Raw genomic sequence first — 24455 nt, forward strand, 5'->3', positions numbered from 1 at the left:
CCACGGCTTTTGAGTTTGCCGGAATAAGTGATACAATTCTAATGTTTCACAAGTATTGCATCATGAATGAGACAATAATGCTTTTTGAGAGTGTGCTTACAGAATAGACTTGAGATTTTCTGGTGCAAGGGAACTACTATTTCCTTGACTTTGACTACATTTCATCAGTGTGGCAACGTGAGGCGAAAATATGTGACGCATAGTGACACAGCACACGAAATCTGACTTGATGAGGTACAAATGTTATGCCCATAAATTGTTCCTGCTAAATCCCAGTGTGATGTCAGTTTATTCCAATTAGTTTTCAGAGCGGTTAGATGATGGTTGCTTATTTGCAGTGTGTTGTAATATTCGCAAACAATGACTTTAAGCTAAATTATTTACAAATATTGTCCACTGTTAAAGTGAACTATATCATTGACAACAATTGAAATGTCTTTTAAAGACAGCAAGTATACAAATAAACAAGCTCGATGAATTATTTTCCTTCTTGATACCCTTGCGGTTAATGTTAGGATCTGCCCTATCTGACTTATGGAACAATTTTCATAAATTTCTGTTGAGTGAGAAGCAGGCACAGTGCTCAAAGCCTCCTTCTGGCCCTGAGGCAACACAGCAACAAGCTCTTCTCCGGAAACACCCCAAATTCGGCTTCAGTCTCCTCCACATTAATTAATCATGGAAGCGGTAAACGCTAAGCTTCTCGCTGTAATCTCCCCGGTTGATTGGGGAGTTGAATTTCCATTTGACAATGTTATTTACTTTCGAATGGGAACTGTCAAGCAACGGGGGGCATGACACTGTACTGCATTAAACTGCATACAAAGGTTGCCCAAGTCACGACGTATTTGACATTTCCAGCTCGAAATGATAAGAATTCTTCCCGCAGCGAGCAACAGTGATATTCCAATGCCGGGTTCGTGGGTTTATCTCTGCTGGATCCTTTGCACGCTGCTAATCCCGGAAATGAAAAGGTCTGCGATCTTTTATTACAACAATATTATTGCAATATCACACTGATCTGATCATGCCTTCCCTTGTGATAGCGTTCCGAGATGATGCCAGTCTTGCTGCTGCATGTTTAGGGACAAACACTAGAAGTCATCTCTTGGTTTTGTCTTGTCATTGGTTCATTTGACTTTGACACTGTGTACCCCAATTTATCTTGGAGGATATATAGCAGAGCCACTATCTTATTGCTAATATACAATAATGAACTCCATATACTGGCTAACGGAAAATAACATGAAACGCCGCTGCCATTATAACCCTTCAAACAACCCATCACCACCCATCATTCCTTATCAAATTCAAGGTGACATTAAAATATATAACCCTAATCAAAGTCAAAGTCTGCTTTGTTGTCAATTTCTTCTCATGTCAAGACACACAGAGATTGAAATTGCGTTTCCTACTATCCCACGGTGACAAGACATATTACATATTATATATATATATATGTATATTATATTATATTGGTCCACAGACAAACAAAACATTCAAGCCAACAATACAAAAAGTAAAAATAAGAAGGCACATACAATGAATAAATAAGAGCAATGAATAAATAATAAATAAGAGCAACATGGTTGAAATGGAGCAATTGTGCATACAGCAGACAGTCAGTATAGCGCAAAAGTACAGGAGGAGTCAACGTGTCTTGAAATGAATGTTTACAACCATGCAGAAAAGCATCGGTTAATTATCTGCTCTACAGCAACATGTAGATTTATTCTGCCATCTTCCGAGCCTGTTTTCCTCCGATTTGTAAACGTACTAGTGACAATCTAACGAAGTGTTTACGAAAGCCATACATTCCTGATTGGATTACCCGGATTGTTAATGGCGTCTGACGTCAGTGAGTAATGTGCTCCAGTGTTTGTTGAGGAAAATGTATTTACACATCAAACAGCCACTTCCTCATTTCAATGCTTTAGAGCCAGTAGACCATTCACTGTATTGCTTGCAATATAAACAAAAACAACTCTCAATGATGTTTTCTCTTTAATACCCAACTGTAGCAACATGATCTGCCTCTTTAAGTAGATACATGTCCCTCTAGAGCCAGTGGAGATTGAAAAGGAGTTAAAAGGAAGGGAAATGATGGGATATAAAATCAGTAGATGACCAGAAAGCCACTGTAAATGAGAAACAATGCCCTGTTTGTGTGGTGAATGATAAACACATTGGGGACTTTGTGGTAGCACATTCATGCTATTTACTTTCTTACTGTGTCACAGAAAACAACAATCGAGAGTGGCATTCAGTGGAGCACAGACCTCCCCTGAGGCCCAATAATCATAATGGCCATTGTTTATCTTTATAAACACCACATTTGCCTAATCTGAATTTTGGTTTTATAAGAATGCTGAGTAGAAGACAATTACATTATGTGCTGCATGGTAATCGCATCACACACACTAATCACAAATCAATAATTCTAAGAAAATCATGTTAGACTGTATTTGCACCACCAATTAGATGCAATGTCTACAATTATTGGGAGAGAGGCAAAACATAAAACATTTGTTTGGTTTGGGGTTCATGACGCCATAAAGGGAGACTACAAAAGATAAATCAACTAATGTGAGGGCTCATTTTGACCCGGTTATGTAACCATACAAAAACATGTTTACACCATCTTTAAAAGGAATATCTACCCACATTGTTTTATTTGTCCTCACATTTCCCGGTATCTAAGTGGACTACCTGGAACTGTTTGTGTCCTGGGCGCTTTTCAAAGTTTGTGTGTTACGAAACAAGCTGTGTCAGTCCTTACAAATTGGCCATCTATTTATCCACAACGACCTCTACCTTCAGATTGAAGTAAAAAATTAAATAAAATTTAAAAAGAGTTCCATAATAGTCTCTAATAAACTTTCAGGTATTATTTGATTGGAGTAAACAGTGAGACTCACAAATACAAAATCAAAGCGTGGAAAAGTTGCTCACACCGAACATTATAAACGGCCAACTCACTGATTCCAGTTCCTGATATCAAATAAATGCTCAAACTCTTGCCACATGATGCTCTTTCCATTCCAACACAACTGTGCTTTAATTCTCCCTCTCTGGGAGGGTAGCCTATAATGGAAGCCCCGGTGATGGACAAATGTGTTATTATCTCTGTGTGTGTGTTCTGCTAATGCTGTGCGCATTTCTGTATTAGCTTGTGAACGTCTGGAGATTTTTGTTGTGAGGGTATTTTGAAGCCAGGGTTGTCTGCTGATGGATGACCTTACTCAGACAAGCAAGAGCCTAGTTTTTGTGTATGACTCAGAAGTTGTGTGTTAAGTTGTACTCCTGTATTTATATGTATTTTCTGTAATGGTGAGTTGTATTAAAAAAATATGAACGACGTCATCGAGTCGTCCACTTAAACTCAACTTTCGATACATTATAATGGAGTTGTTTATCCCTTCTGTATGTACATCTTTGCACTGATAAGCACTCATTACATTTCTTATAATGAATGTATTTGAATTTGTTTAAACTACAACCCCAACATGGAGCATTTTATGATGCTATTAAACAAATACCTCCTTATCAGTGTTAATCAAACGTAAGCGTTATCTTCCTGCCGGCGTACTTAATTACTACCTAAGCAATTAATTCTAATCTTTTCATACTTACCCACTTTCTTTCCATCTACCTTCTTTCCCTCCTTCTTGCTGGCATCTCTGATGTAATTCCACATCTCTCTTGTGTGCTCATGTGTGCCAAATTCAGTTTGCAGAAAATTGCCTTACATTTCCTTTTCTCCACTCACCAATGTGAACCGAAGTAAACCCGCTGATGAACGTGTGCTAATGGTACACGTAGAGAAAGACTCCTTGCACAGATCTGGCGAATCATATGCCTTGCCGCCATGTCTTGTACATCTGTGACATTATTGTGCGGCTATATCTGATGACTACTGAGGACTTCACCGATGCGTTTCCGACTTCCCTCATCATGGTGATGGTGCTCGGCTTCTGGTGCGTAAATGAAACGCTGGGATATTTTCACGGCTCTAATGTCTCTTTATAGCCCTTTTAATGCCAGTTGCAATGTAAAAGCAACACTTGGTGCTTGCTGCTTGGTGGTAATTAAACATTCATCCATCCATTTTCTATACTGATCCTCTCTTAGTGTACAGTAATTAAAGGTGAAGATATCTTTAAAAAAATATATATATATAGTACGTGTGGATACATTTTTGTTTTAAAAAGCACTGTTATGTATTTCGTGTTTTGTCAGCAACAATGACAAAGTGTCGGCTCAGCTAATGAATTACTTACTTATTAATAATTTATCCTCATTGCACAGTGATTACCCTGCACCTTTATTTGCAACTGTATTGTCTTTACTTGCTATATGTAGCATGTAGCAAGCGAACAAAAGGAAGAAGAATTAATCCGAATCTCTTTTTTCCCCCCCCCCTCTTTTTTTATTTTTTTTTACACACACAATATCTAGTACAATACACTTCAACAAATTTCACTGTAAAAATAACAGGTCATAGTCAAGTTGGGTCTTGAGTCCCAAGTCTCAAGTCAAGCCACGTGACTGCTGTACTGGTAAAAAGTATGTAACCAAATGTTGCTTGGTTATATGTGTGTGTTATCAGTGTTCGAATAGAGGCCATCTCGGACAACAGTGGGAAGCTGCAGCTCTCCCTGCAGGAGATCATCGAATGGCTGACAGCGAAGGACGAGGAGCTGTCGGAGCAGCTGCCCATAGGAGGCGACGTGGGGGCCGTGCAGCACCAGAGGGAGTTCCACCAGGTAATGCCGAAGTCTTTTGAAATGGCGCACACAATCCATTGACTCGAGTGCCTCAAGAGGAATTTGTGACCACAGTCTGATAGATTTACACATAAATACAGAGAGATGTATTCAGTGGGCGTTACGGCTTAATGGAAGTGTGGCGGCGAGGACAAGTCCCGCTGAGTGCCCCTTTCCACTTTTAAGCTTACTATCTGTTTTCTTAGTGTGAAAATGGATTGAGGGTGTTCCCAGGGTCATGTGCTATGATCTATGTGATGCGTGTGATTGCTCAGCCATTTATATCTACATTTTCTATGGTAAATTGGTTCCAGTCTAAGACGGATGGTACGGAAGGAAAAAAAAAACACATTATCGTCTGTTTAATGTTTTTGAGGCGCGACATCAAGGCTTGAGTCCTGATTGTCACGAGTCAAAGTTTCAAGATAGAAGGCCCTCGCGGCTTCTGTTATCGTGTGATTTGAATGTGTTATTGTCCAGCGGTCGGCGGGACATTTTTACAGTTTGATAACATTAAAAGATATTAAATATCGCAAGGACATCTTGGTTTTTGAGTTTAAAGAAGTGCCAAGATTAACATTTTATTAAGTCGCTTTTTGATATCGCACTTTTCACAAAAGTACATCATCAGGTTAAACTCTGAATTGGGGAAAGGCGTTTGACTAAATGTCACTTTCTTTAGTCAATGGTGCCTTGGGATATGAATGCCCTAATGCACAAGGTATGAGCCATCATTCAGGGGATTTGTTTTTGCTTTGACTTGCAGGCAAAAATTCGGAAAAACCAAACCACCACATAGCTTTGCTTCGGCCAGGTTCGTTCAGCCAAGAGCAAACAAACAATGCAAAAGGTCATAGACGGGCAAACAAATGTCATCTGTATTTCTGCCCTTTACATGTGTAAACAGATAATACGTACATCAATCTGCACGTGAGCTGAGCAGCTATAATAAAAAAAACAGTAAAATCAAAGTGGAACGAAAAGAACAAAAGAAAGATTGTACAAACACGACAATTCTGGACAGATATTTTGTTAAAGGGGAGATGATGAGTGATGGAAAACTATATGATGGCCAACAGATTTGGTCGGGTGATGTTTTGAATGGCCTTGAAAATGAACAGGAGGATTCTAAATGTTGTAAAAATGAGTTGATGTGGTTGATGGAACCTGTTTTTTGTAATGATTCAAGCAGCTGAATTATGGACCAGTTGGAGTTTATGGAGGGATTTGTGAGGGAGACTAAAAAGAAGGAAATCGCGGTGAACGGAGATGGCAGTGGAGCAGGGAGTGAGGGACGGGGGGAGGCCATTAATATTGTGGAGATGGAGGTAGGATGTGGACCGTGTGATGTTATTTATTTGAGTTTTAAAAGATAGCTTGCCATCGGGTGACATACTCTTAACATGCGGAATTGTAATGGGGAAACTGATCGTTTTGATAAGTGCAGATTTCAACATAACTGGGAGAAATCAATTTTGTCAGGTTTGCGCTAAAAATGATAGAATTTTACATGATGGTGGGGCATGGTACTTGGATTTGTGATCTTGTGTTTGTGGTATTTCCTTGTGGGAACGAGATATGTGAAGAAAAGAATGGGTCCCATAACAGATCCCTGGGTCACGTGTGATGACTGGGGGATGCCTGCGAGGTGAATGATTGAAGTTGAATCGACTGATTTTAGATAGATAAACTACAAAGGAATGTGTGTTATCCGACACAAACAATAAATGCTTTGTAACAAATATTGTAGCTGTTAATAAATAAATAAAATTAACAATCGGTTTCTCCGTCCTTAATTTCGAAAAGTATTACATAATATAGGAAAAAATTACAAAAATAACAACATGACAATAAAATTAGACAAAACAGGTAGTGATGCAATCAACAGTTTCATTCCAAGTTGTCAAAAAGACATTGTTTACGATACTTCATTATTTAATTTGATATTTACAGGGACAGCAAATGTATAATCAGGCCAAGGAAGTAACACAAATTGGCACCTAATACATTTGATAAATGGTAACAACAGGAAGGGTCTAAGAAAAGAACCCTGTGGAACTCCACACACTGAAGTCATTGCATCATCCCTCCACCTTTGCTGTAAAGTGAGGTTTCAAACAAATAAACTTTTCATTCATTTTCTCCCCTCTCATCCTGTCTGGGTATCTCTTGGCTGTCCTATTTTCAGCGCGATCTGATTTATAATCTGCAGTGTCTCAGCTTTCTCCGTGCCTGGTTGCTCTGAAACTTCCTCCAACAAAGCAAAATTGGAGATTGCATGCCAGAGTTCTATGGAGATTTAAAGTGTTTTAAGCAATGTGAATTATTGATCCTAAGTGGATTTATCCCAATGTCGTTTTTGTGCGAATGATGAATTCCCATCTGTCTAAAAAAAATAAAAATTGGTTGTGTCTTTAGGAGTTTAGGAGTGTGTTAAGCGGATGTGTGTCCTCGAGGGTGACCAAGGGATTTGGGAAGAGAAAATATTTGTAAAGCTGTGGGAGCGTTTTGTCTTTCTTTCCTCAATGTTGGGGTGAGTGAGCATGTGTGCAACACGGGGAAGGAGGATTTTGCTGCTCTTTACACAGCATCAGTCTTTTTCTTTGCCTCGTGTGAAAGGAAGAAAAAAATCCATCTTCCTTGTCAACAAATCCCAAAGAGGGGCTGTCTACAGGTAAAAGTAAATGTGATGCCAGCAACACGTTGAGATGAAGTCGTTGAAGTCATTTCCTCCCTCGGAAATGCTCTACACTGTGCATAATTCATCCTAGTCTGATCTGAAGCCTCTTAATATTCATTGAACCAAAGATGAAGCCTCAGTGTGTGAAATTTAGCCCGTATTAAAATTTTAACAAGGCAGCTAGTCGAGGGATTCATGGATCCGCTCTGGTCAGACTGAAAAGAGGCAGCATAGAAACAATGGGGAACCTGAGTAGATGGGAATGGTTAGCAATAAAAAAAAAAAAAAAGGAAAAAAAAGGGATAGGTGTGGGAAGTGGTTTGCTTGTTTGTGCGATGGAGGAAGGTTTGCACAGGGAATCTTATCGAACTCTCAAATTTCAGACATTTAAATCATATTTGCTTGCCTTTCATTTGGGTTTTTGGGTTTGAATCTCATCGCCTGGGGGTTTCTCAAGCTAGCTGGGTCCTGGGCTAATATAGAACTCACTGTAAATTGTCTGCTGAAATTGTAATTCGTGTTGAAGCTGGTGTGTAATCAGCATGGCAACATTTCATCCACGACATTATTACGGCGCTAAGACAATTAGCATAGCATTCCAATGAGTTGCATCTACAAAGCAGAGTTGTATTATCAACACAACAAGTGCAGGAGCAGCAACCACCGTGACTCACACTTTTCTTCAAAAAGCACTGTGGGCCGGAGGGGTACCAGCTTCTCACATTTCGTACTTTAGAAATTTGTTTGACTAAATTCAAGTACTTTGTTTGACTAAAGTACAATTATTGTTATTAAGATCGTTATTGCAGAAAATGAAAATTGCTAAAAATACCCTAAATAGTCCAAAGTTTTTTTTTGGACTCAAGTTCAAGCGCAAAAGCCTACAAGTTCCATGAATAAATAGAGCAACGCCTGCGATCAGACTACCTATGACGGCATAGTTCGATGTTGCGTTTGAAAAACCAGTCAAAAATCAAGGCTTTATTTCAGAAACGAACAAGAGACATTTTACCGCAGATAGCATCATCTCCCATTGAAACCAATCAAGACCCCATACAAAGGGCTCCTTGCGGGAAAAAAAATCTCTACCTGGATCTAAAATGTTCAAGAACACCTCAAATAAAGACATAATAAACACACACACACACACTTGAACCTTTATAACGTTCTGTAAAGAAAATGAAATCCCTGTATTGCAAAAATAGACAAAGATTAGTTATTATGCTGGAGAACATGCCAGTTCCAGGCTGTGCATGTCTTCTCAACCAGCTCCTGCTGGAGTTCCAGTGGAGCTGCCTTCTTGCCATTTAATTGACTCTTTTGTGCCAGCAGGGCAGCTGTATGACTTTCCCTTAGAGGATTCATACTGCTTTCTGAGCTCTTCTCTGGGCTTCCAGCACAAGCACACTGCAATGTAATCCCATGTGATCCTGCCAGTAGAGCCCCGTGATGCCTTGAACTAACTTCTGTGCTCAAAACTTGCTGCTGAGGTCTTCCTGGTGTGTATTTGTGTCTTATCTGGTATTCCCCATCTGAAGTTGTTTGCTATGAAGCTTTTAATGGAAATTAGATCGTCTATAACTTGTGCAAAGAGAGCTGTGACTCATCACGACTCCAGTCAGGCTGTGATGGTTCGCGGTGGGAATCAAAAACTGGTTTTCTTTTTCTTTTATTTTGGTTAGAAATCATTTATTCTTTTTACCCGACGATTCCACAAGTGATGGTGCAAACCCAAATGCCAATGCTTGTCTGTCTATAATATAGATGTCTATGATATAATGTAGTCTGACTTTTTCTCCGGTTCCCTGAAAAACAAGGAAATGTTATAGGAGCTGTTACATGCCACTTTGATTTGCTCTGTATTGTAATTTCCTCTTTAACAAGCCATCCGAAAAAGGCTTCCCATTACCTTATCACCTTGCCGCCATGACACTTTGAGTGAATAAACAAAAAGGTGCAAACAGGGAATTTCTACCCGCGCATAGCCTTCATTTTTCAGGCATCAAAACTGACAAGTCTTCTTTCTATTGACCCAGTACCAAATGATCCACAGCCTGGTAACAGGCAGATATCAGTCGGTATGGGCGTCAATCCACTTGCTTGCTTAATGGTGCATTCGGGTGTGCTTGTAAGGACTGTAAATATCTTGCTTTTTCTCCTCAGGTGGTCGTTTCCCAGTGGCGATACATCACTATCATTGACTGCCTGGGAGTAAATGCTCTAACAGATGGCTGACATAAACTTGTTTGAATTACAGATCATTGGAAGGCAAACCCACTTGTTTTTTTTTCTGACTGTGAAGGATTAGCGCCGCGTTTGTCTGAAGGCTCTGCAAATCTGTGCGCTGGGCTTGTAACTGAATCTTTTATAAACAAGGCACATTTCCTTCTCGCTCTTTCAGATGTCTGGTCAGAGGTTGTTGGTTTGCCGAGAAACTGTTTCTTTGAGTTTGTTCTTTTATTCATGCTCGCTTCCCTCTCTTTTGGTTCTCTCACCAGGCGTTCATGGAAGATGTCAAGTCTCGAGGGCCGTTCATCTACTCGGTCTTGGAGTCCGCCCAATCCTTCCTGGCTCAGCATCCTTTTCAGGAGCCGGAGGAGACCCTGGCAGAAGGCAAAGGTCAGCAGCTTGAATTATTGTCAGAAACCACATATACAGAAGGCATTCATTGCTGTCAGTCCAAGGTGCAGTCCTCAAGAACATATTTTCTGAAACCCCAACCAAGCTTATCCAGGGTCAAAGAGTTACAGATGTAATTGGCAAAACTATAAAGTGATATACATATATTCAAAATACAAAAGTCAAAGTCCTTGGGGGACCCTATCCTGCATGTTTTAGATGTTTCCCCTCCCCCAACAGACCTGATTCAAATACAGACATCAGATGCACTATCAGGCTTCTGCAGAGTTTGCTGATGAGCTAATCATTTGAATCAGGGGTGTGGGAGAACGGAAACATGACCTTTGACTTAGACAAATAGCTGTAACAATGACACAGATTTGCTTTTTGTACTCGTACATGTTTCAAGTCAGAGGTCCATTTGAATCCAGTCCAGGTGTAAAGAGAACTAAGCCAAAGAGTTCACCGCAGGTGTCAAAGCCAAGGCCCACAATATCATTTTATTTGGCCCGTGAAGACAAACTTCAAGTTTCTTGACTTTTAATGATGCTGAGATGAGAATTTTTGTTACTGACATGCACCGTATGAATTAAATTGAAAAATAGTTGAACAAACAATTGACTAGGTTTTGACTTTAAGACTAGTTGCCCGTACTTTTTTGTGTAATTTGTCAAACATTTATATGGGTTCACATTCATATCAACCCTGCGAGGGGAAAACTTAACTTCTATAAAAGTGGGTTGAAACATAGCAACTGCTGTGGATTGCAAAGTTGTTTATTTTTGTTTATCCCCTAATTCCTACCGTCTTCTTCCCTCCCAATCCTCCCTTGTTATTTCCCAGACCATTCTGTCTTTATAAGCACCTTTTTATCTTTCATCATTATTTAATATCAAGACGTTATCCCTTATCAATTTTACCATTGTCCCATCTCTGCAGAGGTGTCACCCCGCCGACGGATTCTGAATGTGAGCCGCTCGGTGTGGAAGCAGGCCAATGTGGCCAGCGACCTGTGGGAGAAGCTGACGGCACGTTGTGTCGACCGACACAGGTCACTGCTTGTTTCTTATTGCGTTTGAAATTCACACATGGCCTAATGAAAATTAGCATGCATGTTATGGGAATTAGAAACATTGTAAAACCTCCTACTCTAACAGACTCTGTTAGTACTCTCTGCGCAAACAGAGCAGATTGTTTTCCCGCAAACAGAGACCCCTGACTTCTGCCAAAAATGGACAATTGAAACAGCTTCATGCTATTTGTTTTGTTTCCAATCACAACAGACACATGGAGAGGACCTTAGAGCGTCTCCTCCAGATTCAGGCGGTGATGGAGGAGCTAGCGGTGGCCCTTGAGCAGGCCGAAGGGGTGAGAGACGCATGGGAGCCCGTGGGAGACCTCTTCATCGACTCCCTGCAAGACCACATAGATGCTACCAAGGTGAATAAATACGTACCCGTCTTCCCTCTTTTTGGGCATAATTGATGTCTAGTGTTAAAAGAAGTACAATTTGACCCAAATTAATTCATTAATAATGTAACTTGACGAAGGACTTATTCAAGACATGAAGGTCAGACCTACTTACTCAGGTTTGACTTGATACCATCGGCTCTGAAGAAAACATCCACCTCACACAAAAGAGTGTGTAATCCATTAAAACACCAACGCAGTATGTTTTCATGAATAATTGAGCCCCGTGTTGCCAGTCAGCATGACGATGACAAGGCTTGGATTTAGAATCCTCGCACAAGTTAAACAAGTGGCAGGTCATTGGCTTCGTCATTACGGAGGAGTTGTTGCGGCCTATAATTGCGTGCCGCTACTCATTAGGCAAAAGGGCACAGTAATCATGTCGCAGCGTGGACTTGTGTCACAGCCAGCACGCTTCGTTCCAACCTTTGGAGCAGCTTCTCACTCACTGAATGATGAAAACCAAAAAGTACATGTGACAACGCATGCTAATAAGACGCTGTCATCAGACGCCGATCTGCATTAGTTAATTAACTCTCGATAATGAGTTGCTCGATTAGTTAAAATGTCATAGCTTGTTTTTATCAGTTTAGAACCAAAGCCTCATTTACATACTCAGTTTGAGAAAACAGTCACTCTCATGTCACTCACATTACTTGCTTTTTATCTCAGACATTTTGGACAATTATATACTTACAACTTTGTGCAAACCGTTTAGAGAAAGTCCTTTTCTGTGCCTGAGTGCACAAAACGAGTCGCTCGGGTTCAAACCAGAACGAGGATCGTGCATGGGCAAAAACTCCCACCCCTGAATCATCTTCCCAGAAGCTGCGTAATAACCATGACTGTGTTGCAGTCTCATCGCAAATAAATATCACATAAAAGATTTCCTCCTCCGGGTTCATCTCAACTTTCGAGTTTTTTAAGATCTGCACTCAAAATGCCCAAAGGTATTACAAACTGCTGACAGAGCCAAATATCTGGCACAGTCATAAATATATATATGCATCCATAAGATGTGTTCCCACTCTGTGTTTTATTGGTCGTGGTGAGACTGGTTCAAAGATCCTCTTGCACTCAGGTTTTAGAACCGCTACAGACAGTGACGATGATTGTGTGTAAATGGTTCCTTTTAGTCAGAATTTTGATAACCCACATTTTCACACAGTTCAATTTCAAACAGTTTCCAATGTTCTGGATGTCTGTGTCATTATTATAATAATTTAATGAGAGCAATTGAATTCCACTACAGCTTTTCAAAGAAGAACTGACGCAGGTGAAGGAGGGAATGAAGCACATCAACGACCTGGCCCACCAACTGGCTATTTCCGACGTTCATTTGTCCATGGAAAACGCTCGCGCCCTGGAGCACCTCAATAACAGATGGAAATTGCTACAGGTACAGACTATTGCCCGGTCTCCAAAGTTGCCCAGTACCCTCTCACATCAAAATTGCCATAAGCACTCAAGGCTTTGACGCAGTAGTTCTCAAATCCAATAATTACTTTTGCATCCTTTAAAGAAATGCAAAGCCGCTTATGGGGATATCAAACAAACAGTTGTCCTGGATCGACAATGTTTGAGAACCACAATTTTCATTTTTAAAGCTTTCGTAAGGTTCAGTTGACCCATGGCAAGATTTTCACTGTTTCTCCCACGGGGCTTCCGATAGTTAAAACCTCGGTTCTGTCTTTTTCCTAGAAATCAATTCTCCCATTTCAAATGTGCACTTGATGCCTCTATCTTCCTTGCTTCATTCCTTTGCCTCCGAGGCCTCAAAATGGTTCAGAGTGAATCAGTTGGCCGGCTCAACAACACACAGCAGATTAAACCAGAGGGTTTGTTTTGTAATCCAGTGAAGCAAGTAAAGTTGGCTGCTTCAACATTAGGCTTTGTCCTCCGTCTTGAACTTATTGGATTGCTGGCGGCGATGCAAGGTCACAATGCGGTTCTTCTCAAGCTTTTCTCTCCAAATCTCATCGGAATTTCACAGACACACACACACACCATTTCTGTATTGATTATATTTGAGCACGCACCAAGCGCTTTATTAGCTATACTTGTGCTACATTGGTTTGCCAACAACAGGAGGCTTCAGGTTAGGTTTAGGGTTTATACACATGTTGGAATGGTTTAGATTTTTTTCAATTGATTTTTTTAAGCCTTTCACCTGTGACATTCTGTAGGAACTTGTGCAAATGTGCTGGAATCACAGAAAAAGTACCCAAATACAAATGTACTGTTCTGTATTTGAAAAAAAGGTTTAAGATACAGTAGCATGTATTTCATTAATGTCTTCACATAGCACTCTTTCAGGCAGAGGCGTAGCCAAACTGGGGCGAGCCGGGGCGGCGCCCCGGTTAGGACTCCTTGCGCCCCGGTTGAAAAAAATCGAGCTTTTTTCTATTCATTTTCATGCCGTTTTTTTCTTTCGGTCTTGCGCGAATGTGCTTGCGCTATTCTATGTGCGCGATGTTATCCATTCACCGTTTGCCTCCCGGACCCGGATGTTGTTTTAGCGATCAGCGAACGGCGTGGGTGATGTTCGATTTTTTTTCCTGTGGGCGTGCGCCCCTACTGGAAAAATTCCTGGCTACGCCTCTGCTTTCAGGTTAACAATTCATTGTGGCACTTTCTGCCAGGACTATTTCCATCTTCATTAAAACTGCCACCCAAGTTCCTATTCCTGCACCGTGTTGAGTTAGGCTGCTCTGCTCTCATCATGGACCGATGTCCAAATTTGATTTGCTAATATTTGTCGATCGGGGCTAATGTAGCCATTTGTCTTCCTTATGGCGGCTCAAATTGCCAGAGCACAGCAGATCACATTTGGGCTCGGCAGCAATTAGTTACATCACAGCCCAAATCATAGCAGCTCATCATTCGAGCCTGCGTTGTAATATTTCAAGGCTGGTCTTTCTTTAACGGAGGAGTCACTGCGACTGGATTTACCTCCCAATATTTGCAGATGTGTTTCAACACCCCGCTGAGCGGAGCGTAATTTATGAAGCGAATGCCGGGGCCGATATCCTTCATCCACGTCGCATTTCGTTTCATCCCCTTGCCCTCTTTCGCACGTTGCCTGCCGGAGCACCTGAGGAATCGCTGATCCCTTTCCGCCCCGATTTATGATTCTGTGATCTGTGCCAAGCTTTCTTACCTGATGCTCTTCAAAGGCTTCTCAAAGTCCTTCAGGAGGGCAAACGTTTGTGAAAGACATCATTCATATTCCAGGCTTTGCTATTAGAGGAGTAGCAGGTGTTCGGCGTGTATGAGCTGCCATTGTGGGGCTTTGTGACAGCTGGGTGACACGTAACATTATTCCCTTTGATTTAACACGGTGTGTTTTTTGTGTGTCTTCTCAGGGTTCCATTGAGGAGAGGCTAAAGCAACTCCAGGACGCACACCGAGACTTTGGCCCTGGGTCGCAGCACTTCCTTTCAAGTAAGCAAGAAGCAAGCAAAAAAAACTCAGATGGCCAGACGAGTTAACAAACTCTTCTGCGTCAAGTCAAGGTCAAGTCCAATTTAATTGTGTAGGCTGGAATCCATAAAGCAACGGATTACCTGGCCGACTCTCCAAGCAGGAGGGGAGGGGGTGCGGCAGGAAAAGCAGCTGTAACATATGCCTGATGATAAGAATCAATCTGGAATTAGGATTTTAACATTTCTACTCTCAAATGTCATCCAGTTTGGATGTTCTGAACAGTCCTGAACTTACTAAATTGTAATTCAGAGTTTGGTCCAGGTAATGATTGATTGAAATTAAAAGCAGCAAGTTTAGCAAACATCCTCAAATACCCGCCCCGCAATTTGAAGACTACAGTTTGGCGTGATAAGATTGTAAACTGTCCCAGCTATCGTGCGCATTTTGGTTGAAGCTCATGTTCCGAGAAGCCTCCCCGCCGGTGCTCATCACATAGCTCATTGCTCTTACTTAAGCGGAGCTGGGTGATTTAAAAAAAATAAGGAGAGGCTGCAGAGAAACCGAAAAATGTGATTTACTTAGCCCAGTTTAGACTGAGATGACGCGTCATGGCGTGACTGAGCGGGAGTCTCTCGGCAGGCAGCCTGGCGCACTTTTTACTGGCGTCATGCTGGCTCACAGATGCCATCACTGCGGTGTAAATAGCAGCGATGCTCAGCTCGTTGCACCACGTTGAGAAGTCTGCCTTTGTGGAGCTTTGTTATGATGCCTGGATGGATAAAAACAAGTGGAAGCCACGTTTTCTGTCTGCTATGTATTTTAAGCAACATATTGTAACTACCGTAATTTTCGGACTATAAGTTGCGGTTTTTTTTCCATAGTTTGGGGGGGGGGGGTCGATTTATACTCAGGAGCAACTTATATACATATATATGTTTTTTTTCACTTTTTTGGGCATTTTATGGCTGGTGCGACTTATACTCCGGTGCGACTTATAGTCCGAAAATTACGGTACTGTTGAGTGTAAGGGTGACCAAACTTTTGTACACAAGGGCCACAAAAACCAGACAGAAAATTCGTAGGTGAAGTGTCCGGTATTTGAAATGGTCTGATTAAATATTTACTCAGTGGGATTATAAAAAAACAGATTTAATTGTCATTGGTTAGTTATTGAAAAAGTTTATTCTGCTAGCAGCGATTTTAGAGTATCTCAATCAGCCAATGATTTAGTGGGATAAAGGATCAATAAGGATTCATATTAATTTTAATAAACTAATTAGAGAAGAGATGGCTGCATAGCAATCGTGCTTACTTGTTTCAATTTCAATTAATTGTAATAATAGTGTTAAATGTATGTGTATATATAAAATTGTTTATCTTACTAACATGTTTATTTACAGTAAATCAATTATTTAATAAGCTGAAGGATGAAAAGATGAATAAAAATTCATATATTTTAATTCACAGATTTTGAGGAAAAAAGACGACAGTTCGTATTCATCTTTCATGTTATAATGGTATAACTTGTAAAAGAGTATATAAATTGTTTAATAAGATACACATTAGAATGTTTAATGTTTTACTAAATGAATTAAAGTTATTAAAAACATTTTTTTTTGCTGGTGGAAACAGGTTTCCATGAAAAATGCCTTCATTCATGGAACTGTTAATTCAGAACAATTGATACTGTAAATATCCATAGGGTCAGACTGGTTAACGCAGTTGATTCAAGCTGCATCATCTGTGTGGCTGAACAACACAGTACAACTGAAGTTTCATTTTTAAAATGCTACACCTTTGATTTGTACTTTCAGCAATGGATGGACTTTTTTTCTCACCACCCTTGGCCCTTTAAAACGGGATGACATTCTTGGCTCGCTGCCCTTTTTTCTTGCCTCTGTTCAATTTTAAAGTGCAGACACACACATGCACACACACGCACGGCTGAGATCTTCAACGCTTTGTCTTCTGTTTGGCTGCCAAGGTGAACTCGAGCGTGACGTTCACGGCTATGACTGAGACGGTGCACAAAGGCGTCGCAGCTGACATAGAATATTCTTCCCCATTTTACTCTTTGAATTCAAATACAGTAATTTCATGCTTTACTTCCAATATGATCATATTTGATAAGAAAACTTATTCTGACCAAGCAGAATTTTTGAAAAAAAAAATGCAAATTTGCAAATACCAAACAGCAGATAATGCCGGGGTCAACTGCTAATATGTTTTGCAAAAATTCTGCATTGGCAATAAAGGTTGTGCTGATACCGGGCTTGTTTTGAGGTATGGATACCTTGTGGAAGGTCCCAATACCAGCCACAATACTAAAGGCAAAACAAAAAAAAGAAGAAATCAGACTTTGAGTAAGTCATCCTCAGCAGTAGTTGGTGCTCATACTAGTTTGAAAAAAAGAAACTCGTTTTGAATCATTCTGAACCGATATACTATTTCCGAAATAACAAATGTAGCTCACAAGCCCACTGAGGTTCCTTGCTCGGAATATAACGCATTGTCGCCAATCTCACTCCTCTTCCTCCTATTTGGTCGTGCCAAACACACACAATGCTCTCGTCTTGTCCTTTGTCTGGCCACACCCGAGCATCCCTGTTAATAAGGTCTGAATGGACAACACTATCTGGGCACAATGTCACAGAGTCCATTGTGCACTGTGGCTTTTCACGCATGGCGGCTCATCCCGTTGTATACATTTCTCGTGTGTGTGTATGTGCAGGTTCAGTGCAGATACCATGGGAGCGTGCCATCTCCCCGAACAAAGTGCCATATTACATCAAGTAAGTGCAGCTTCACGGTCACTCACTACGGTTTGTGTTTATTCCTGGCAACAGAGGCAACCAAAAAAAAAAAGACTAAAGGGAGCACATGTTATTGTTGTTTTTATATTTCTTCAAATTCCTATAAAGTCATGCATCACTGTCAAACCCACTGGTGTTTGAAGACAATTTTATTTGTTCTCCACTGGCCCACAATGACATCATGGAGCAGTATGAATGTGTCACTCGTCAATTTTATACTCAAATTTGACTTCTGACATCTATTCAACATATTTTAAATACATATATATACACATCTCCATATGTACTAGAACAAGCATATAAATCAAATTTTCCTCCTTACCTTAACTTTGGGCAAATTCAACATGTTGACGTCATCACATCAATTGGACATCCCTATATCAATGCGCATATCATTTTTTAGCAAATTGTGTATTTTACAGTCTTATTTCTAGTCAGGTACAACTGGAACAGTTTGAGTAGGCTAGAATGCCCGCTGTGAGGTGCAGCAGTCTGACTGAAAGCTCCGAAAGTGGTTCGATTACAGTGATTGCCTCAAAAGCTTGTGCTACATATAAAGTTAAGAGTACCATCATTTTTGTCCTGGCCTGTTTCTGGAGTTTGTTTGGTAAAATAAATCTCTTTAACCACAATTCAGAAGCAGTGTTTGGTTCTCATTGGTTAATTCTCATTCAACATTTAATTTAGTGCTACTATTGGGAGATTCGAATTATTCCCGTGACCACCATGGGCTTTCATTAACAGAGGTACACTATTAATTTTGTCCACTTTGCTTAATTTCCCTTCAGATTATGAGGGAATTCTAGGAAGAAAAAAAAAAATCCATTAGTTTGAGAATCCGGTTATTTTTTTATGTGAATGAAGTATCAGTCTGTGCATCTATCTAATCAATAAAATACACTTACTCGCTATAGCAATGAAATAGGATCAATACAAAAACATGATTGCAACAACTTAATCTAAAATTGAATTGGCGATGCTGCAGTTCTGCACTGCTCTGATTTATCGCAAGAGACTAATCCGTCTATTAAATCCGAGCATGTTTGTCCGAATAAAAACAGGTTCTTTTCGTCCTTGTTGAATTGTACAATCGGTCTACACGAACCGTGGTTTAAATCGCCATTAAAAGTAAGATCAATAAATGATCAGGTAAAGAAAATATATTGTGGCAACACAAGTTCTCTCAATGCACTCAACTTTAGAGGGCTGCTGCTTCTTTTGTGTGTCGTGTACGTCCACAGTTGCCAATGATGAATATTTATATGTATCATTTGCAAGAGCTTTCTCTCTTGTTTTCATGATTATATTATTTTAAGATGACCTAGCGGCCACCGTGCCTCGAACAAAAAACACACTGGAGCTGTCTTCAGTTGTAATACCCTTCAAATATGGAATAAATTGCCTGGAGAGAGTGAAGACATGAGACAGTGCCAACTCTCTTCAAATCCAAGCTCCCTTTAAAAAAAACCTTCGTCTGGTAGTTTTTATCTTTTTAATTGCCGTGCTTTGCTTTAATTGTTTTTGTCACATTGTGTAGTTTTACTTTTTTTATTTTTAATGGGAAACATTTTGTCTTGCCTTTACTATTTAAATGTGCCACATTAAACATTGATCTGCACATTTCTTGTGCTTTTCCGCAGCCATCAGGCGCAGACCACATGCTGGGACCACCCAAAGATGACAGAACTGTACCAAGCGCTTGGTGAGTAACTGCACTGCCGCAATAAGGCTTTTTTTTTTTTTTTTTTAATCAGTAGATACTAAAAAGTGACTAGATCCAGCAGATAGGGTTGTTTTTCTTTCTTTCCGTTTATATTTTATGCAAATTATTGATGCGACTGCAAATTTGTATTGACCATGAATAATCTGTGCACTGTTTACATGAATGTTATTTGTAGCAGTATGTCATGACCAAATTATTTATATATTAATATGTATTTAGTGATCTGTTGTTGATGGCGTTACAGAGCACTATTTTCATTCTTAATCAGCTTAAACTTTTTTTCAGGGAATCAGATGCCATTGATAGTTGCATTATTAATATTTATACGCACTGCCTGAAAGAATGAAAGAAAGGTTTTGGAGGTGTGTTGCTTTAAATATGATTTGTGACATTTTCCCGCTATTTATGTTTCTGTGTGTATGAATTAGTGGTACAGAGACATGCGTTAAGTCAAAAAACTCCAACTAAGCTCATTAAGGTGTCTTGTGTTATTTTTTCTGATAATAAAAAAACATAATTCAGTGACCGCATCGCTGCTGCACTGATTGCCTTTTGCTTAACATTTAATTAACTGTAATTGTTGATGTTAACCTTATTTGACAAAATGAAGAGACAGACACCAAAAAGGGATGCAAAGGGATAACTACTGGTGGCATCTTACACGGGTATGATAATAAACATCCTTTTGTGTCTTTGTCTGGTATGATAATGTTTTTGTGTTTTTAATGATAATAAACATCCATTTGTGTCTTTGTCTGGTATGATAATGTTTTTGTGTTTTTAATGATAATAAACATCCATTTGTGTATTTGTCTCCTTGTCAGCGGATTTAAACAACATCAAGTTCTCAGCGTACAGAACAGCCATGAAGCTGCGGCGGGTTCAGAAGGCTCTCAGATGTAAGTTATACATCTGTCACTGTTATACAGTATGTATTGCACCAAGGTACATAATTTACACGAGGAGTATCTCAGGGCACAGCACCAAACAGAAATATCGTGAAAAGTCTATACAGTGGTGCTCTGAGCTATGACTTTAATTTGTAACTCAAACCATCTGTCTTCATGGAAATGAATAGAAATGTGATTCATCTCTTTCGACGTCTTGGAAGAAAAAAAAAACACTGTTTGTATTGTATTATTAATATGACAAATAGCATTTAATCATGTTTTAAATTATAAAAATATTTGTCACATGTTTTGCTACAACTCAATGGACATTGTGCTGCTTCTTCTAATATACGAAACCTGCAGCCACATAAAAATTCATTTATGTGCATCTGCTTTTTTATTGTATCTATATTTCATCCACACAGCATTTAGGAAGCCCAAATATTATAATAATAATAATATATTATATTTTTTACGTAAGGTCCCATAGAGGATATGTTGGAAAATGCTGTTTCCGCGTTTATAACACATACATGTCTTTGCTGACACTAGATCATGTCATTTTCAGATCAATTGTGCAGACTATTTCTGAGTTGAGTGATAAATTGTTCCCCTGTACTATGTCTAATCCACTATGACGAGCTCTTCTATAGAATGAGATGTACTTCATAGCCATTAGCTCGGAGAGTTTGTCATTGGGAATCATTGCTCTACTTTTACTCTTGAAGAGTTGGATCTCTATTGTGTTAATGGAGCTATGCGTTAAAAGTCAAGAGCCATTAAATCTACTCTTGGCATTCACCAGTTTCTTCGTACCAGGTAATTAGAGACACTAATTGGTCTATTTGACCGGGAGAGGAGAAGGTAATCAGTTGGTGCTGCGTGGTTAAGCCTTGAATATGTTCTGCTTCAGGGTCAAAGCCCTCGTTACGCGGCCAGAACATCTCTCACATCCAAGCCATTTCTCAAGAGAAGTAATGCTTCTAAATGGAGGTGTTATCCGATAGGAGACAGCATCGGCGCTTCTGGGGATGATGCATTAAAAATACTGCGGGGTCATTACTTTTTGCAGTGGCCAGACATCTTAATCACACGTTCGTTGAGTAGCAAAGTTACATTATAATATTGCAGTGTGACTGTGTGCGTGCGTGCGTGTGTGATTAAAGCATACTGAAGCTATTGGGCCACGAGAAAAATGATTTTTGGAAAATTGCATGTCTTGGACATTTTTAAGATATATATACCCTTGCACACAATTGTGCTCTAAAATGTCAATGTGAAAATCCATCACACAACAGGCGATGTATTAATCAGAGTACACTGCCAACTACAGCCACAATAAAAAAAAAAATCATAACAGTCATAAGATAATCACATTTTAGTACACTACAAAGAATGTTAGCCATTCAACACAGAAAAAGTCATCTGATTACTGAATACAATTGTAGCCCCGTAAGCTGCATGAGAGCCATCCATGAGAGCCTTTTTTTTTGTTGTTTTTACATTCTGTCACAATAATGCCAATGCACTTGCTCAAAAATTTTTTTATTTCTATATGTGTGAATTATCAGGCAATCCACAAAAGCTTCCGAGTTTTTTTTCCTTGGTATCTGAAAACATTAAAAAAAATCACTTTGCTGATTATGCTACAAGGCAAACACTGTTTGTGTTTGGTCTAGTGACCTCCCGGTTATTTCCATCGCTTTAATAAATGAACTCTGTTATTGCAAATAATTTTGCTGACCTCCAAAGTACTGCTCGCGTACCCCATGGGGTTAGTGAAAAGTAGCGGTAAAACTAATGTAGTGGCCAGCGAGTGCATTTCTTGAATCAAGAATCCATACATTATAAATGATATGCACTTCCTAGTTCTGCGCTGTGAATCATTGGGATAGTAGAGATGGTGATACGATAATGGTCATATAATAGCATTGTGATTTGTGATGTCCTCTTTCGCTCGATAGCTTGACCTCCATTAACCTTCAGCCTGCCTCTACTCCAAAGTACGTACTTTGACACTTCCTGTAATCATGGCCTGGCTCTGCACACAAACTCCACCAAAATGTCTTTCAGTGACTCGTCCTCTTGTCCACCTTCTCATCTCCTCATCCCTCCTTCAGTCTTTGACGCCGTATCATTAGAGGATTTAATTGGCTGGCCGTCTGGATAATTTCCCACCGCACAATTGCTGAGTGGTACGGCATAAAAGAGCGCATCCTGAAACATATTTCTAGGTGATTTCGTCCTCATTTCCAACCCCACTATTGATCGGGCCAATTATACTTTCCGTCAACGCGCACCCTTTTAGGTACTCGATAGGGACGCGCCATCAAATTAGTTTAGGAGTGGGAGGATCACATTTTTTGTCACAGCTCTCGAAGCATCCACTTAAGTGGGTAAAAATAAAAGGCTGAATCAGCCGTGTTTGCATTTATTGAGGCTTGAATGATGGAAGTGGATTGGTAATTATAATTGAACCTTTACGTTCCGTATATGACACTGAATAGGTGCTAAAAATACACGTTACCTTTATTTTTTTATGGAACTGGATAAATTCAGTTTTCCTAATCTTTCGACAGGCAACAAAAAACTCATCTGACAAAACAATGGACTACCCAATCCTCATTTAAAAATAATGAAGCCACTGTTATACATCCATGGATAAATGATTATTAAAGAGCCGAAACACATCATAGACGGATCCGATACAAAGGCTGCATCAAATAACTGAAACATGGATAAGACTTGGTTATATTATGTGGTTGCTTTGCTAGATCCCGCGTATGGTGTCTTAAATCTGTGCAAGGTAGAATGAAATCTCAAGACTTTCTGGCATTCTGGAGTGTAATGTGCAGCAGTATCCATGCATAACTTTGCTATGGCAACCCCTAAGCATTATTATTCTGATCAATACAAGGGTGGCGTTGAAAAGGGAGTTCAGAGAAACATCCCATCTCATTATAGAGAATATATTAAAGAATAACAATAATGCATTCATTTTATTCATTGTGATTCTAGGACATTTCTTGACAGTGAACCCCTGTTTATCAAGGCAGATATGATGCTAAAGGAAAAACTCTGAGGAAAAAGAAGCATTCAAATATATGTAATTTTACCTCCCGTAAGCTTCAAGGAAATTTACATGTATTAATAAAAGCACATTAATAATAAAAATAAATCACATATTACAAAATGCACTTTACTGAAACTGATGGAATCAATCAATCAATGCAACTCTAGCCTGAAAAAGAAAAGGCTTGTCTCCTGTACTGAATGTGTCTTGTGTGTGCATCTGTGTCCTTAGTGGATTTAGTGGCACTGAGCAACCTCTCCGAGGTGTTCCGGGAGCAGGAGCTTCATCAGGCGGAGCACGTGATGGATGTGGTGGAGGTCATCCACGGCCTGACGGCGCTCTACGAGAAGCTGGAGGAGGAGAGGACCGTCCAGGTCAACGTTCCGCTTTGCGTGGACATGTGTCTCAATTGGCTGCTCAACGTCTATGACAGGTAGGTCGAAATTACACAATTGAGCATTTTGTGCATTTTCAAAGCATTTTGATCGGTTGCTAGCTAATGCCACGGTGTCATTGCCATCCTGACGCTAGCACAATAATATCTACAATTGCTGTAAAAAAATAATATTGTTCCTCCAGCGTATTTACCGTCTCGGTGGCTTTGTGTACAGACGTCTTTAAAGCGTCACAACACAACGAAAGCTCCAATAGTGCACGGGATCAATCTTGCCTTCTGAGACAAATCCTCTTTTTCACGCTAACTTTCAACCTCATATTTTTGCTTCTTATTGTCTATTTCTTACCGTCTCCAAAGAGTAAAAAGAAAAAAAAAGAAAGACGGCGCTGAAACATAAACACAAAAGAGGAATCTCATGAGTGTTGTAAATTTTGTGCTCTGGTCTTTAGGACTTACTGCTAATTAGACAATCAGAGACTTCACTCTCTGCATAAATTCCAGCAATTGCTTTTGGGTTTCACTTAAATAACAGAGGTGCCTCTGAATATGTGTGTGGAAGTCTAATTTCTTTTTGAAACTTTGATTTTACAGTATATCA

At 39.8% G+C, this 24455-nt stretch overlaps 1 protein-coding gene across 1 annotated transcript in view; it reads left to right on the top strand.

Annotated features, from left to right (window-relative positions):
- drp2 (dystrophin related protein 2) overlaps nucleotides 1-24455 on the top strand; it is a 78484-nt gene that overhangs the window by 28943 nt on the left and 25086 nt on the right. The window contains exons 3-12 of the mRNA XM_061290863.1: nucleotides 4610-4766; nucleotides 9945-10065; nucleotides 11005-11116; nucleotides 11349-11505; nucleotides 12788-12934; nucleotides 14901-14979; nucleotides 17693-17753; nucleotides 19415-19476; nucleotides 20322-20396; nucleotides 23692-23893. Of these exons, the coding sequence (XP_061146847.1) occupies nucleotides 4610-4766; nucleotides 9945-10065; nucleotides 11005-11116; nucleotides 11349-11505; nucleotides 12788-12934; nucleotides 14901-14979; nucleotides 17693-17753; nucleotides 19415-19476; nucleotides 20322-20396; nucleotides 23692-23893 (1173 nt within the window). The remainder of the gene's footprint in view (nucleotides 1-4609; nucleotides 4767-9944; nucleotides 10066-11004; nucleotides 11117-11348; nucleotides 11506-12787; nucleotides 12935-14900; nucleotides 14980-17692; nucleotides 17754-19414; nucleotides 19477-20321; nucleotides 20397-23691; nucleotides 23894-24455) is intronic.

This window comes from Syngnathus typhle, linkage group LG1, assembly GCF_033458585.1.
Source record: "Syngnathus typhle isolate RoL2023-S1 ecotype Sweden linkage group LG1, RoL_Styp_1.0, whole genome shotgun sequence".
NCBI classification, from domain to species: domain Eukaryota; kingdom Metazoa; phylum Chordata; class Actinopteri; order Syngnathiformes; family Syngnathidae; genus Syngnathus; species Syngnathus typhle.